The sequence below is a fragment of the Lethenteron reissneri genome, chromosome 26 (genome assembly GCF_015708825.2).
Source record: "Lethenteron reissneri isolate LAM-NWPU_2019-01 chromosome 26, ASM1570882v1, whole genome shotgun sequence".
NCBI lineage: Eukaryota > Metazoa > Chordata > Hyperoartia > Petromyzontiformes > Petromyzontidae > Lethenteron > Lethenteron reissneri.
In genome coordinates, this window is record NC_083804.1 from 6,416,608 (window position 1) to 6,433,468 (window position 16,861).

The 16,861-nt window shown below is 43.9% G+C and overlaps 3 protein-coding genes across 7 annotated transcripts in view; 2 read left to right on the plus strand and 1 right to left on the minus strand.

Moving 5' to 3' along the window:
* The window catches only part of LOC133347554 (nuclear receptor coactivator 3-like), a 178,022-nt gene extending 174,187 nt beyond the window's left edge, over nt 1–3,835 (plus strand). Inside the window, 1 exon segment of the mRNA XM_061559918.1 lies at nt 389–3,835. Coding sequence (XP_061415902.1) covers nt 389–571 — 183 coding nt within the window. The 3' untranslated portion in view covers nt 572–3,835.
* Nucleotides 3,044–7,879, minus strand: PTRHD1 (peptidyl-tRNA hydrolase domain containing 1). Of its 4 annotated transcripts, none has more exons than XM_061559923.1 (3): nt 7,607–7,861; nt 7,252–7,526; nt 3,044–5,004 (listed from the first exon to the last, which is right to left on the minus strand). In XM_061559923.1, exons 2-3 carry the CDS (start codon nt 7,438–7,440, stop codon nt 4,834–4,836), a joined length of 360 nt encoding a protein of 119 aa, XP_061415907.1. In that variant the 5' UTR covers nt 7,441–7,526; nt 7,607–7,861; the 3' UTR covers nt 3,044–4,833. The 4 variants fall into 4 exon arrangements, with proteins under 4 accessions (XP_061415907.1, XP_061415906.1, XP_061415908.1 ...); XM_061559922.1 differs by having other exon boundaries at nt 7,252–7,535; XM_061559924.1 differs by having other exon boundaries at nt 7,264–7,879.
* A 579-nt stretch (nt 7,880–8,458) lies between these two features.
* On the plus strand, nt 8,459–16,831 carry CENPO (centromere protein O). Of its 2 annotated transcripts, none has more exons than XM_061559919.1 (8): nt 8,459–8,593; nt 9,493–9,556; nt 10,878–11,047; nt 11,649–11,778; nt 12,285–12,550; nt 13,781–13,952; nt 14,312–14,409; nt 15,675–16,831. In XM_061559919.1, the coding sequence occupies exons 2-7, from the start codon at nt 9,526–9,528 to the stop codon at nt 14,407–14,409; spliced, it is 867 nt and encodes a 288-aa protein (XP_061415903.1). In that variant the 5' UTR covers nt 8,459–8,593; nt 9,493–9,525; the 3' UTR covers nt 15,675–16,831. The 2 variants fall into 2 exon arrangements, with proteins under 2 accessions (XP_061415903.1, XP_061415904.1); XM_061559920.1 differs by having other exon boundaries at nt 8,515–8,593; nt 9,499–9,556.
* The last annotated feature ends 30 nt before the right edge of the window (nt 16,832–16,861 follow it).

Genomic DNA, 16,861 nt, shown 5'->3' on the forward strand with positions numbered 1-16,861 from the left:
TGACAATAGGGCTGCACACGTACATGATGAGGGTGGGGTTAGTACCACTCAACATTGACACCAACTCCTCAGAAATGTAAAGCTGAATAAGGTAAAGGTGCAGCCCTGCAAGTGATCGTTCACGCCAATGCTGGTCAGACATTGGAATTGATGGAAGTACATATCACAGCTTACTCTAACCCCACACGACCTGGCGGTCGGCAAACTGGTGTTACTATTATACTGCTAAAGCGGATTTTTTTCAAGTTAATTTGAAAAGCCACGGGGGGGGGGGGGGGGGGGGAACCGTTGGGAGAATAATCGAGACTGGCCAGCACCAACCCCTGCCCAGCACCAACCCCCTGCCCTCCTTGGGGGCCTGCCTGTGGCGTGCGCGCGATCAAAACAGGTGCAGCAGGTGCAAGTGTTTGCGGACGTGCAGTGCACCGTGAACGTGCTCGGCAGCAACTCCTACCTGAACCAGGGCAACCAGGCGGCCGGAGCGGCGCCGGTCAAGGAGGGGGCAGCGGAGGACGCAAACAACGCGCAGACACAGCGCAACTCCCTGCTGCAGCAGCTGCTCATGGAGTGACTTCTTCCCCTGCTGCTCCTCCTCCTCGTCCTCTCTGTTCTGCGCGTGGGCGCCGAAGGAGCCGGCGCAATTCTTCCGGCCGCAGTCATCGGTCGAGATCTGCTGTGCCGAGCGAGTTGCCTCCCGTGTACTGCGCCTACAACCTCGCCCGCAACCACCTCTCCTCTCAAAACCCAAGGAAGCAAAGTTGCATAGTTGCCGTGTTTTTTTTGCATCGTGCTCTTTTTCTCATCGTATCCAAGAATGCTTCCAGCTACGCGGTACAGAGATGTTACTTCGACGCAAAAAAACAAAAACTCCCCAACGGAGTGATTTGTGCTCACGTACTGCACTACATGCCTATTATGGTGTTTGCTCATTTGCAAAAAGAAAAAAAAAGTAGCATCTCCATTTATTGATGCGTACTATTTTCATAAGTTTCAAACTGCAAGCTGCGGACTGTTAAATCATGAAAAGCCATACTTGTCTGCCAGCTTGGGATGGAGATCCGACTTTGAGACGTCGTTGTGAAGTGTGAACGAATGGCGCAGCGTCGCCCGTACTGCGGCATGTCCCATGAAATGGGACACGAACGTTTTGTTATTGACGGCACAGAGAAGCCGAGCAAAAGGACGAACTCAGGACATGCAGGGAGGCTTCATTATGGCCTGCAAAAAAAAATTGGAACAATTTTTAACCCGGAGCATACCCTCGCAAAAAAATAATTTTATCTCGATGGGTGCTCGCCTGGTTATAAAAGGACTCGAATGGTCGATTCAGAGAGAGTGGTCATTTGCTGGCAGGGTGACCTCGTGAGGTGGAATAGAAAGCTTGAAAAGAAGCCATGGGATTCCCGCACTGCTCCCCCTTCCTAGGGGCAGTCGGCAGACGTAGACGATGATGTGAATGTAGTTGCGACGCTGGATGAAATTCGGCCAAGATGCATCACTCCCAGTGGCAGCACAATCCCTGACGAGCAACACCACCACCACCACCACCAACCCCTCCCTCACCTTCCAGCGAATGCACTAAATCCTGTCTGAATGCTTCATGCTTTCCCGCATTGCTTTTACGTTTCTATGACTTCCTGTAGTTTGTTCCTTAGTTTTTGTGCGTGCCCAGTCTGCTCAATGTGCTGTAAATAAAAATCGCCCAAAACAGATATATTGCTATATTTTTACACTCTTAGACCAAATAAGGATGCTTGCTGTAGGACAACAGAGAGAAAAGTACAAAGCGTGCGACTCGTTAGGGGAAACATTTTCATTGGATTGTGATTAGCGGGGTAGTGAGAAGACGCGAGTACAGCTTTTAGCTTATGCCAGCTTTGTGTGAGCGCAATGTCTGAATCGTAAGAGAAGCAATAATTTTAATGGATTGTTAAAATGTCATTTGAACCGAATAGCCATATTAAAACAGGGTAAATAACGATGCAAACGTATCTGTTCATGCAAGTGTGTACATGTTGTAGTTTATTTTGTATCGCACACTGGAGGTTGGTTGATTGCATCATACAATCCTCAGTCTCGTACAATAGGAGTTTTAACTGACAAATGGGCGAGCATGACTTAATCTAAGCCCGACCGCTGGGGGGGGGGTGTTTTTTTTTAACTGGAAGACAGCTATGAAAACGACACTACACAATACCACAAAAAATGGTCTTTGGGAATGTACACCTGAGTGTACAAAATGCATGTATTTTAATTGTCAGCATAGTGGATCCTATTGGTCTAGAAAAAGCTACCCATGCCCTCGACTCTTGCGTTTATTGGCCTCAATTGTGTAATATGGCTTCCTAATGGACCACCTCTCCTGTAATTAAAGTCTGAATTTGGCTTTTTGGAGGCAGCTTTCCTGCAATTTCAGCATACACAGTATTGTTGTCAGTTTAAAAAAAGTGTTAAGACTGCACACAAGGCATTTGTTGAATACAATAACAATGAACGACTTCGCAGACATGCCGTTTTAAAATAACCTCCCAACTTGCCTTGAATTTGCAGTTTTAAGCATCTTTTCAGTGTACTACTGCGTACGTTTTCGCAGTCATACTGTACGGCTCTGTTTTCAGGTCGTATCTTATGGTCCGACGTTTCGCTCCACGTGCTGGGGGGGGGGGGGAGCTTCTTTAGCAATTGGAGCAAAACGACGAACACCAATCTGAACGACACGTGGTAACAACCCGAAAACACGTCGGAAAGCTATATTTTCAGTGTGCATAATGATATAGCAATAATGAAGTTTTCCCCGATGTAACTAAACCATTACCCCAAGTTTTATGAACATCGGTAATCGCTATCCCCGTTGTAACACGAGAGTTTATGAATGTTTGGCACGTCCCGCTCTGCAGCGCACACGACACAACCTACGTAACGGCGGCAGTTCACTGTTTGCGAAGGCAAAATGTAAGCGTCTTGCGAATTTAGACAATTTGTTGAGCAAGCATACGAGGTCGATTGTGTATATAACTTTAATGTATTAATCAGGAGGCGAGAATAGGTACCGTGGGAATTTTATTTCACATGGATTTACACGATGATTAATGGTCAACCAAATTCATAGTGCGCAATGGCACCACCATCGATACTTGCCGTTTTTTGACTTTTCCCCCTGCGTACTTTGCAGCAATGTGTCATGGCAAAATGCTTGCTTCACCTGTGCTCTTCCGGCCACATATAAACAAGCAGGCGTATTAATAAACTCAAGCCGTGTATCGTCAATATTGTGGTTAGAAAGGAGAGAGCAAAACGTTTCATCATGGGCATTGGACTTGTTTTTGCTAAGTGAATGAAACCGGGGTGATTGTTGGAAGAGCAATGCTAGCGCCATCGATTGCAGATGTTTTCATTAATATATGAAATATATATTTTAAACGAAATGGACATTTTCTGAAAGTGTGTAAAGTTCGGAACAGCTGAAGCCTTTTTTTATTCTTACCGTAGGTCTATTAGATTATGAAGTGTTTTACATGTTCCCCTTGATGAGAATATTTTGTACAGGAATGCTTGTATAGTTAAATAATGTGTATAATGCTTGACTGCTTTGCCTAAAAGAATACAAACTGTTTTCAATGTATGTGCATATTATTATGAATAGAAATCTTCAACTAAAACAAATCTTACTTTCCCCATTTTTTTTTTACATTTGTAAGATGTCCGATGTGTTCATGTCTTGTTGGGAGATGCTTACGAGATGAGATTTGTGAAAAAAACTTCACGATTATCTTTCTCTGGCTTTCCACCACAGGTATGCATGAGTCCATGTACCATTTAAATTGCATTGAGTCCATTTTTGCGTGCATTTCTGTTCGTATTGCATATAGACACTTAAAAGTATGAGGGGGTCTTATGTAATGACTTATCATTCATTTGTCTTTTTACAAGCCCTGCCCTTAATGACTGTTATTATTAATATGTATCTCAAAAGCTCGTGCAGCTTTTACAGATAGAAGCCATTCAAATGTATCTACATTTGCTGTTTTTGTTAGCTTTATTAATACAATGTAAATAAATCTAACAATGAACCAGTGTTCTTTATTTGCTCGCCTTTGTAATGTTTCCCCTTTCGGATTTTTTTTTTACAAAGTGAATCCATAGTGCACTGTGTGTAATCAACACATGTGAGAGGGAAACGTTGCAGCACATTACCAGGGCCTATTTTAAATCTAAACAGTAAAACAAATTTTCAAATACTAGAAAGTGTCCATGTGTTTATCCTATAACACAGTTCGCCCTTCTAATAACTGGGTGTTGGAATTAACACATGTTCAGTCAGTAGGAAGACATGTTTCCCATGACGGCAATATTCATCTGGAACTGCATTTTTCAAACTTATGAAGTTGAATATCGGATGAGTATGCAAATTAGTAATTCGCTGTGATGTACAAGGTGTTACAGCTGATACTCTGAAGTGAGTCCTGACATCTACACTGACGTCACAGCACTGTGCATTGGCTAATGCAGGTCACTAAATACATTTGAATTGGTTAAAGATTTCAGTTGGGCTCAGATTTATTGCCAGAATTAGTATTAGCACATGCATATGAACTGCTGTGACACTAGCCATCTGAATTGGACTTGAAAAAAGTGGTAGAGTGATTGTGTTTAAAATGGCTAAATAACGGACATACCCCTTCAAATCTCTCAGGGTATATTTGTAAGTTTCTTAAGTGTAGATATTTACCACAGTAACTATCCCAACAGTTTCCACGAAACCATACACAATCTGTATTGCAAACGCATCACGGGGCCGTTGTCCATTAATCGATGTTGATCACGAAACTGGAGTCACTTGAGCAGTTTGAACTTCTTGAGCAAGTGGTGCACTTGCTCCTTGGGGTACGGTCGGAGGGCCAGGCACGTGGGGATGTTCTCCGGCTGCTCCACCCACAGTTTGTGTTGGATATTCTCCACCGTGAGCTTCTCTGACAATTGGATCAAGGCATCCTTGTCATCTGCCTGCAAGCCAAACAGCATCGCTGGCAGCGTCAAAAGGCCACATTCTAGAGCAATTGTTTTTAAAATTCATTTTCAGAATTCTAATAAAAAAAAACTGACCACGTGGAATAAATTATTGGCCAGTTTCCCAGGTGCAATGCAGCTGAATGTGACATGCCATGATTTTCAAGATCTAAGTTTACATGAAACCTAGTCATAATGAACGTTTGGGGCGACTTATTATTCATTGTGCATTTTGAAAAATGAAATTGCACATTTATTTTTCCAATAAAACAGTCAAAGTAAATGAAAGTAATTATTGGGAGTGGCAAAGACATTAAGTAATTTCCATGAATTTAACAAACTTCTTGATAAATGCATATAAAATACTGTTAAATTCATGTGCACGTGATGCAAATCATGTGTATTTGTGGGAAGTTGTAAATTAATGGATAAAGTACTTGATTTTAAAGGCCCATAATCTCTTTCCATCTGAGCAGAAATTAGCTGAACCTACTGCTAACACGGGAATATTTATCTAACACGGGAGTTTGAATATCAAGAGGTGCAATGATGCGAAAATTAAACCAATTACAATTCCATATACAAGATTTGCGACAACATTTAGCACACTTTGCAAATCCACTGCTGGCTGAGGGCCTACCCACAACGTGGGCGATTATTTGACCTACGTTTTCCACGCTGGTTGGTGAAGGTGGAGACCACATGCGTGGCAGCAGAGAAGTAACAGTACTCTACAATGCAATTCAGCTGCACTGACTTATGCCGTCTACAATCACACGAAATGTCCCCAAACTTGGAAGCTAATCAGGTTTGAGCCGAGATAGTGTGTGGATGGGCTACCACCGCGTATTTTTATTAAGGCCCACTGAGCGACCTAGCCGCAAATGATAGTCCAACTAAGTGGCTTATCATGTATACGTTTTAAAGCGGCCAAATACTCTAACCGCACGTTGATTCTGAATGTGGGAAAAACCGGAGGACGTGGAGAGAAAAAAATCCACGTGACCACAGGAAGAGTGACACGCAAACTACAAACATACAGCCGGTGTCAGGGTCTGGATAACAATTTTCAGAATAGATGACAGGAAAACCGAATGTCTTGGGGGCTCGGTTGGTAACCGACTCCAATTGAATTATCGTAACGAATGATGCATCAATTTTTAAATTGCCGCGCCGGGAGATGGTACAGCACCGGCGACCGCTGCATTGCAAATTCGGTGTACTGCTAACCATTATAATAACGGTAGTACCCTTCTTACATGTCTCGGTTAAATGGGTGAACGTGTTATGTGTATTGCTCTAGACATGTTATTACGTGCAGCAAGCCGGTAAAGTTTTTTTGTTACCGGTTTATTATTGCCGGGAAGGCAAGTCAACACATACGACACCCGACTCGGGCAATTGCTTCATGTTACAGGAATAAACCAGATCCACGAGAATGTAAAGGTTTCTGTCACTCCACCTGCTGCATGAAAGCCTCCCCACGCCGTGGAGGTGATTTGGCCATACTTCACCACGTTGGTCTCAGCGGGTTTGGCGTCGGCGGTGGGGGAAGCAGAAACGGTTTCAGATGTCATGTTGTTGATACGTTACATTTATTTTGGTAAGGTGATATAACGAACGCCCCTATCATCTACCGTCCCCCCTTTAACATTACCCTACAACCAGTATTCCGTGGCTTTATATTCTTCAACGCTTGGACAAGAGCGGATGAGGCACTGAGACGAGTTGGATTAGAGGCGTGGGTTGTTGGGTCGTGGGTTCACATGCGGTCAGGTGCAACTGGATCTGGTTTAGGGGTCATGTGCAGTCGCGTTCAGAGAGGTCAAAGCGGATGTGATCATGTGGGGGTCGGGTAATGTGTCGTCAAAAGGACCGGGTGGGTGTCAGGTCACATGGAATTGGGTCAGCTGAGGTCAAGATACCATCGGTTTTTTTTGGGCCACACAGGGCGTGTGTATGGGCCCGAGGTGAGGAGCGGTGGTGCAGCGGTTAGCGCGCTGCACTACGAACCTGGCGACCCGGGTTCGATTCCCGCTCACGGCAAACACCCAGTGACGATTATCTGAACCGGTCCTGGGCCTCCTCTAGGTCGACTCAACCTCAAACGAGTACCTGGTGCGGTGTGTAAACATCGTGTACCGTTCCGGCCTTCATAGGTGCTCGCTAACAGCACTTGCCCCTACAGTCTGTTAAGGCTATATGGGGGATCTTCGTTGTTTGAGGTGCATTATAACGTCGCACCTGCAGCACCACCTTGTGCATCGTGTCCAGGTCGCCCAGGTAGCGCTGCGTGTCCGCCTCGGCGTAGTAGAGATGCAGGGCGGCGCTGCACGCGTGGCACGCCTGCGCCACCAGCGCGCCCAGCGGCCAGCCCAACCCGCTCTGCAGATCTCCCAGCACCACCACGTACTGCACCAGGCGGCCCGACATCGCCACGCAGCGTGGAGATCTTACCCACACACTGGTTCCTGTCCTTGGCTTCTCCGCCCCCTTCGTCTTCCTCTTCCTCCGTACGGCTGATGACGATGCAATTCCAAGCCAGAACAACCGCGTCACGGGAGTAATTTGTGGGAAGAATTACGAATAGAGATCTTACCGCGTTGCTGGCTCTCTCTTAAACGCCACCGACTCTTTTTGTTTTGTTTTCCCCGCGCCCGTCCGCTGCCGCCTCCTCTCTGAGCGACTGCTGCACAGAAGTAGGGACCAGGCGGTGGCGTGTGTTGGAACGTGGTGGAGCGCGGTGGAGTGCGGTGTGCGAGCGGCGTGGTGGCTGTGTGTGGGAGTGCGAGCGAGACACGTGGAGGCGCGACCGCCGAGACAAAGTTGGAAGAGGCAGAGAACGTCCCGGGCGGCCATCTTGGGTAGGGAGAGCTTGCCCCGTGCGGCTCGCTGGAGCAGGGGGCGTGACGTGGCCCAAGCGGCGACAGCGACGTGCGCGGCGCCCCGCCCACAAACTCCCCCTTAGCAAGATGGCGGCGAAGTTGACGTCGCCTAGATTATGACGTCACCCGCGAACGGAGTCTGAATATTTATTTGCCGGAGAAATCCGTGGAGCTTTAAAGCGTTTTCTTCTTATTCTCACGGATGTACAGCAAAGGGGCGGCTCGGAACGTTAACAACAAGAACACACAAAAAACGCGATAGGAGCGCAAATTATAGGAAAAGGTAAACAAATCACTTACAAAATATCTCACCAGCTAAGGCTCACTATTAATTTATTTTAGAGAAGCGATCTGGCTATCACAAATTGTTGCCCGACCAAGTGGATTATCATCATTACCACCACCACCACATGGAAATGTATCGCAGCAAAAAAATACCAATATAAACAGTGTGGAGGGAAGGGATCGATACAAGAATCTCATTGTCGATTCTTTTGGCATCGATTCGACCGAAGCGATTCCATAGGATTCCAAAGGAACGGCGGAGGGGGGGGTCACCGTAACCTGGCGTGTGATTGGCCGCTGCCGGACCACGTGCGCGGCGCCGACCAATAGGAGCCGCGGAATCGAGTTTCCCGCGCGTCGCGTCTCGCGCCTCGCTTTGAAAGTGAGAGCGGAAGTCGGCGTCGACTACAGCCGCGGTAACGACAGCCTCGCTCACACACACACAGACTCACTCATACACACAGATTCACATACACACATACACCAGCCTTACTCACTCATACACAGCCTCGCTCACACAGACTCACACACACACAGACTCACTCACACACACACAGCCTCACTCATACATACAGATTCACATACACAGAGACTCACTCACACACACAGACTCACTCACACACACAGACTCACACAGACTCACTCACACACACAGACTCATACATACACACAGCCTCATACATACACACAGCCTCATACATACACACAGCCTCATACACACAGACTCACACACAGCCTCATACATACACACACAGCATTACTCACACAGCCTCATACACACAGACTCACACACAGCCTCGTACATACATACACACAGCATTACTCATACACACAGCCTCGCTCACACACACACAGCCTCACTCATACACACAGCATTACTCATACACTGCCTCGCTCATACAGCCTCGCTCATACACACAGTCTCACCTACACAGCCTCAACAATACACACACAGCCTCACTCGTACAGCTTTACCTACACCCATACAGCGTCACAGTCTTATCATTTACAACCTCAACCATCCAAACAGCCTCGTCCGCCTAAACCCGCAGCTTCGCACATCCACAACTCATCAAATCGCGTAAAGAATCATACTTCAGCTTCACGGCCCAACACCGCAGCCTACATCCCCAATAGATATTAATTCGCCCTCGTATACATCGTCACCTCCAGCCTCACCCATCTACAGCCTCACCGCCGTGTGTGTGTGTCAACACACCCCCTCTTGTTAAGTCTCACCCACTCGCCTCGTCCCCAATACAGCCTCGCAGAGTGTAGTTTTGTTTTACATCTCTCGCCTCCGCACTTTACAAAGGGATAGAGCTGGCCGAGAGAAGCCGTGGCTGCGATGGAAGAGGCGAATTCGATTCTCAATCGAGGTAAGATTTGGATGACTCTCTCACTCGTACAATAATTAATCGATGCACTTCAGAATGTGTGTTTTTTATTGTGGGAAGGAGCGTCGGATCTCTGCACTGTGTGTCTTCGACATAACGTGGGCGGATAATGAAATATGCCCGCATATAACCACGGTAAGGTCACTGCTGTCGTGTTGTTTTGTTACGTTAGAACCTGCCCCCGGACTGAAAGTCTGTGATAAAAGAGCTTTTGGGGCTCATCATATTCCTCCAGTATAGATAAATATTCTAATTGTGAATAAGGAAGGCGACTTGCGGCTGAGTGAGAATGATGGATCATCGGCCAAACCTCCCCCCCCCCCCAACTCGCTTTACAATTAATTTGATCAAGTAACAAAATAAATACAAAGTATGAAAAAAACTATAGGTTTTTAACCCCTTTCTGGCAATAAAAAGGAGGTTTTTTTCGGTAAAGTCACGTAGGTAAAAAAAGGAAATAAATTAAATGACGTTTCGGAGGCAACACAAGCTTCTGTCTTCAGGTGGGACCGTCACAGCAAAATTCTATCTTAGAGGTCTCTTCACTTGATACAGCAATTATTCTTCACTTGATACAGCAAGTTTGCTGTGACGGTTCCACCTGAAGACGGAAGCTTGTGTTGCCTCCGAAACGTCGTGATTTAATTGATTTCCTTTTTTTACCAACGTGACTTTACCGAAAAAACCAAAGAGTATGGACCCTTGGAAGTCACGAAAACTTCAAATCTAGAAGGTGTTAAGATGTTCAAACACCAAATAGAAACATTTAGCAAGGAATCAAGTCCTGCATTAATCTCACACGGTACTTGGTGGTGAACATGCAAACAAACATGCTCTTGTGATATCGTGACATGCCTTGTCTTTGAAACTGATTAATCTACTCCAGAGACAGCAGCCCAGTCTCAACCACCAGTGTCAGACCAGAGAACGCTAAAGGCGAAGAGTCCAAAGAAAATGCACTCTCAAGGAATTCATAGCTTAAAAAGGTTTTATTCACAAAATAAAACCTTTTTTGCCACAACAGACGTGGGGAGACTTCTTGCAGTTGAGTTTCAATCTGAGATCCCAGCTCGACCCTCCGTGGGAAGACTTCTTGCAGTTGAGTTTCTTTTAACCTGGGACTCCAGCTCGACCCCTCAGCTCCTGGTACGCAAAAAGTAACACCTTTATTTTAGCTCGTTCCTCACTGCCTCGCGGGTTGGCACCTTCACCGCTGTGAATATGATGCTGGTTTCTCTCTCTGCCCACTTCTTGCATGTAAATAACAACAATATCATTCCAACCTGGTGCGTAACCTGCAAAGGCGTCATGCAGCAGCTGGACTCGCTGGAGGCTCGAGCCACGGAGCTTGCGCGGCGGCAGCTCTCGGCGCAGAGGAAGGATCACGATCTGCGGGACGCGTACGCCGAAGTACTTCGCCTGCGTCGGCGCAGAGACGCCCTGCGCAATGAGCTCGCCCGCAGACCCAGCAAGGTGTAATGTCATTCATTTGCCTGTCGACTCCATGCGGGTTGACTCCGTATTCTTGTACGGGGAAATTGGGTTTTTCAGGTCCGTGCGGCGCTACAGCCGATTAAATACGGGCACATTTATTTTGTCTTTGTTTGTGTTTCTCCCTTGTGATGGGACTTTTGTAGGATTAATATTGAGATTTATAAAGGGCACTGGGTGACCAATAAGGTCTGAATTGGTCTGTAATAAGGGAGGCACTGAAAAGGGTTTGACAGGTATGTAACGTCCACATCGGGCAGTGGCAGCAGGGTGGAAGCCGACTCGAATCAGAATATGTATTTATACTGGAGGAATCAGATACTACTGATGGGAAATTGCTAATGTGAATTAAACAGACTTTTGACATTATATGGACTCTCGGTAAAAATGTGTGATGCACATACAGAATATGTTGACATGGAAACCTTCATGTCACATTTCTGAAGTAACGTATTGTCGTCTACAGCCATACAATTCATCCATATTTACAAATCTTGTGCTTTTTAAATTTTAAGTTAGTGTAGAATTTGTATGAAACATGGTTTAGCCACAAATTGTACTGACATCTTGTGTGTATGTGAAGATTTTGGCAGATGTGGTAAAGTCACCGACAACGAAAATACCGCGGGATCCCATCATCGAGCAGAAGCAAGCCGTCCTGAGGGCTAAAACCATCAAACTACAATCCATGATGCATCTCTACAGTCTGGCAGGTGGGCAAAGGGGCCATAATACTGACCAGCCCATCGACCAAATGGCAAACACCTGTGAACTCCAAAAAATAAATCAATGGAAGCATTAAAGGATACCACTACACATTAACTCAAACAATTTCCAGGCTCCCTGATTTTGACATAAACTTACAGTTTGCTTTTTATCTTGTCATCTTACAAGAATAATTTCTGCTTCGCCATTTGGTTTGGTGTTGTCACCAAATCCATTAGGATTTAACTACCTAAAGCAACTAAACCATGAAAAATGTCCTTGTTAATCAACACTGTAAATACTGTACTATATGGTTGGTTAATATACCCTTTAAATGCACATTATTGTGCTTATGAGCTTCTAATGAGTACAAAGTAATGTGGTCATTCAGTGTCTGTCATGGTGAGCGGTGCATCCTGAGCTCCATAAACCACATTCTGGCAGTTGTTGCTATTGTCGTTGGTACAGCATTTGTCCTAACACGTTTGAATGTCCTTCATGCCTCGTCTGCCAGGCATTACTGCACAGCCGATATGGGAAAAGGGTACGGTGATTTTCACGCTGGGAACGGCATTTGGGGGCGAGTACTACGAGAGCTACTATGTGGAGGTGAAAAAGCAAGATCCTCCGCGTTTGCTCCGACACTCCTTCCCGCAGTTTGTGCCGCTCAAGGAGCTGACAGAGAAGCACCTGGCCAAGAACCTACAGCATTTCATTTGGGTTCTCGGCGATTACCTCAATGCTTTTGTTGCGCGCAGAGAGCAAGTCGAACGCACCAAGGTGATGCGCATGTCACACATTAGACGATGAACGAAGAGTATTGAAATTGCAATGGATTTATTTTATTTGGTTTGGAGAGCCTGGCTTTGTAATTTCACTACTGACTGAATGCATATTGATACTGCTGCATGCTCATTTAAAGACGAGACGGGACTTTTTATTTGATGAAAGCTGATGTGTCAAATCCCAGTCTGGTTGAAATGTTTATGACTTAATTTTTTATTTGATAACTGCTGTTGTAGTTTATTCGGCACATCGCCTTATGACTTCATTTCGCAATTTTGTATTTACATCGGTAATATTTTGTTCATATTTATATATACAATTGAAATATTAATTTTCATATACAGAAATCCGCGGTATTTATGTATCCACAGGTTTCTTTTGGCATACCAATTTTTTAACCGCAGTATGGAGTTTTGTGTATCCGCAGTTTAGCACAGGGACTGGCACTTGTAATTTTAAATCACCCGCATCTGTATTCCGTCTATGCATCATCTCATTTCCAGCTCCCACCACTGCTCTCTAACCACCAATGCGTGCGTCCACATACCCCTATTGCTATGCATTATTCCATGTTTCTTTACCTTTAATTATTGTTTATTTGCAATAATGTTGCCCTTAATTACGGCCTCAAATTGTGCAACCAAGAGGGCTGGGCAACGCCCCTCTTCCTTCTGTTACTACGTGGTGGGTGAGGCTCAGAGTTCTTTGAAGCGGCCACAGGAGGTTCGGTATCCATCAGATATTCTTTATTTAAAATAACGTAAAAGTTATCATAAAAACAGATTAAATATAGCAGAGCTACCCAGCCACAGCCAAGGCACCAGCTCACCCATCCTAGAGTTCCCCCCTTTATGTAGGTGGAACGCTCTCCCTTCATTATACCATTATTAAATACAGCTGTTCCCCAATTACCTCACGCAATCATCCCGAGTGTGTGTCCACACACCAACAAACCGAACTGCCCCTCCAGTCCCACACAAAGTACCCAAGCCCCAACCATCTCCATAAGGCGTCACCGCTGATCACTACACTTCTGACAACCACCTCCCCATCATCCTCATCAACGTCATAATTACCATGAACTTCAACCCTCAGTATTAAAGTTTCCCATAAGGCTGAACGCCGTTTTGCAAAACCAACGGCGGTTTTCAGGAATGTAAACCCCCCTCGGTTGGCGAGGAATTGCCATAATGTGCATTTTTATCGTCATGTTCTTTTGTTTAGAGCAAGTTCTCGGATATGCTGGTGGGAAGCTTTTCCCACAACGCTGCAATCACCACCATGCACTTCAAGTATCGGTTCACATTTGAAGAGCAAAACTTTGTGGTAGCAGCCCGTCTGGAGTACTCCAGCTTGTTGAGAGTGCTGCCTGGCACCGTCACTCTCTCATTGAAAGGTACAGTTGGAGATTTTTCAATAAAACATAACATCTTTATTCAACACATGGGTTGCAAGGATTTAAAAATATAATTGGTTCTGTCATGTTTTCATCGGGCAGCATTTACAGCTCGGTTGCACACACAAGTAAGCAAACAAGTAAATGTTGCAAATTTAATTTGAATGAATTATGGATTTTTTTTAGATGTTTTATTTACTGTCTTTTCACTTGTAAACAAATCCTTTATTATAATTTGGAAAATGTTTAAATTTTGTATCGTACAAATATTGTATTTAATGAACTATCACAGAAGTCATGATGTACACATACTATATTGGAGTTGGGTTAAAAAAAGTGATCTTTTTTTATATTTCCAGGGGTGCCAGATATCTCCTCAAACCTTGAAATGATTCTGGAGAAACAGGAGCAAGAGTTTAAGTCAAAACTTCTTTTTGAGGCTTTTGGCAATATATAGGTATGACACTTGAGTGTGCTGAAAATATATTGAAACTCAAAATATTAATTATAGTGGAGATATGAAAAGTCCTTGTTGCAGCCACCATCCATGATCTAGCCACGGCTTGGTGAAGACCTTCCCAAGTCTCAATTTTTAATGGTTTTGTAATAAAAGTTATTTAGCAGATTTCATTACCATATCTCCACAGTGGACATCCTTTTCAACGTGCTTCCTCCTTTGGCTGCCACTGTCATTCAGCTCAGCGTCCGGTCATTTTTCATTACCGAGTTACATTTTTCAAAACCACTCTCACCTACTGTTTGTTTTCATCATTTTCATCCCAGTCCACCTTCAATATGCACACACTGCTGTTTCACAGTTTTATTTCTCTTGATTTGAAGCTTTCGTGACTGCAGGAATCCATACTCTTTGGTTATTTCGGTGGACGCTTGTGTTGCGCCCGAAACGTCGTGATTTATTTTATTTTATACCTACGTGACTTTACCGAAAGAACCAAAGTGTATAGTTATATCTCTCCAACGATATATTTGTCAACTTGTATATGACTTGTTTTGCTCATTTTACAAACACCTTAATTAATTTATCTGTCAACTACCCTTATACTATGTTAGATATGTCTTCATGCGGCCTCAGTGTAGCTGTTATTTTTGTAAATGCATTTAAATATTCAAAAAAAAATATTTTAACCTTGGATTATTCGAGCTTAGATGACTCCCTGTTCATGTTCTACAAAACCTAGGCATAATTGGCATTTGATATTAATTAGTCTTTTCCAGAATCCTCTTATGTGGTCAATGTTAGAGAACTTTTTTTAAACCGTGCTTGCTCAGGTGGTTTGTTGGCTACTAAATATTGTTGGCTCTTTCGGTAAAGTCACGTAGATAGAAAACAAAAATCAAAGCAAAAAACCCACGACGTTTCGATCGCAACACAAGCAGTCTACAATATCTTCATCCATGAAGACTGCTTGTGTTGCGATCAAAACGTCGTGGGTTTTTTGCTTTTATTTTTGTTTTCTATCTACGTGACTTTACAGAAAGAACCAAGAATATGAATTCCTGTAGTCACGAAAGTTTTAAGTCAAAATTTGGCTACTAAATGTTCAATTATGTTTCCAATGATCGTTATTAAAAATGTTAATATGTTTTATAATAATCTAACAATGTAATTATTTAAGTATTTTTTTCTTTTGAATATAAGAATGATATATAATTTCATGATTGAGGCATGTCCACTCTCATATTTTTTGTTTTGTTTTGCAGATCTCTTGCAAAAAGTCATCCCGGGACTCAAATAATTCTAGTTGTTACGCTTAAAGAAGTAACCATTGCCCTTTGCAGCATTTAACAAAGAGCTGAACCAGATGGTATTATGCAATTCAGAGAATCAGGACCATTTGGATCAAAATTAGCAGACCTCTTCACGAAATGTTTAGCTGCAGTCGTACACTAATTGATAGTTATGAGAGTTGGCAACATTGGTAAGGAAAAGTCATTTTTAATAAATTTCTTGTACATATGCAATTTTATTCGCTAGTTTTTAGTTAAATCACGTGTTGAAAAATGTTCCTAGCATCTACCTTGAGACTGCCAATCTAATATGTCTTTGGCAATCCTGAAAGCAAGCTGCTTTCCATTCCGAACTCGAGAATAGCTGTACATTTTTTGTAGCCAAGAGCACATGGCCTTCTACACCCATCAGGGTGCCCCCTGGCATCCAGAATCGGGAACAGCATGGTCAAGTCCAGAGAATCGAGCCACATGCCCAAAATGGTATTGGTTGTGAGTGCTTGTCATGCAGGTAGTAAACCTTGTCTTTGGTTCTATGAAGTCATCCCACCAATACCCCCAAGAGTTTGAAGAGATTCGGTGACGAAGAAATTAAGCTGTCCTCGGATGCCGTCGGCGTTGAAGTTGCTGATCCATAAAGGACAAGGAAGCACGCAAAACTTGATGACGTGTATATTTAACAATGCCGCTTTCCACGTTATCCTTGATTTTCATGACTACTTAAGTCAAGCATGACATTAAATACAGTAGTTGATAAATTTAAAAAATACTATTTTGAACTCGAAAAATAGCTTCTTGCCTATGTAAGGGACAAGAATAAAATATTACGAATTGAGTTACAAGATACGGTCCACTACTTGGAAGTGTTGAGGATGTTGACTGCAACAGCTGAGCCGTGCAGCAGAAGGAAGGACAGTGGCACGGTATGGCAGCACCCAATGGCTGTCGTGACCTTGGAGAAATCCGTAAAATAGTTTTATATGACTTCCCTAAAGATATATCAGCTGTTTGTTGACTATACATGGCTTTGTATATATGCTAGATTTAACATATGTTTTATATTTATGCTTTCAAATATTTTAGCATGTATGCTAGTCCTGTTTTGTCAAGAAATAAACTGGCTAACATTACTTTATTCTGTGTTTTCATTTTTAAATTAC

Bases quoted from the DNA above. Each gene is read 5' to 3' on its own strand.
- PTRHD1 (XM_061559921.1), bottom strand. From the start codon at position 7,440: ATGTCGGGCCGCCTGGTGCAGTACGTGGTGGTGCTGGGAGATCTGCAG. The intron at 5,005-7,251 runs GTGCGACGTTAT...TTTGGCTTGCAG, and splicing joins TGCACAAGGTGGTGCTGCAG to GCAGATGACAAGGATGCCTT.
- CENPO (XM_061559919.1), top strand. From the start codon at position 9,526: ATGGAAGAGGCGAATTCGATTCTCAATCGAG. The intron at 11,779-12,284 runs GTGGGCAAAGGG...CTCGTCTGCCAG, and splicing joins GCATCTCTACAGTCTGGCAG to GCATTACTGCACAGCCGATA. The intron at 12,551-13,780 runs GTGATGCGCATG...TCTTTTGTTTAG, and splicing joins AGCAAGTCGAACGCACCAAG to AGCAAGTTCTCGGATATGCT.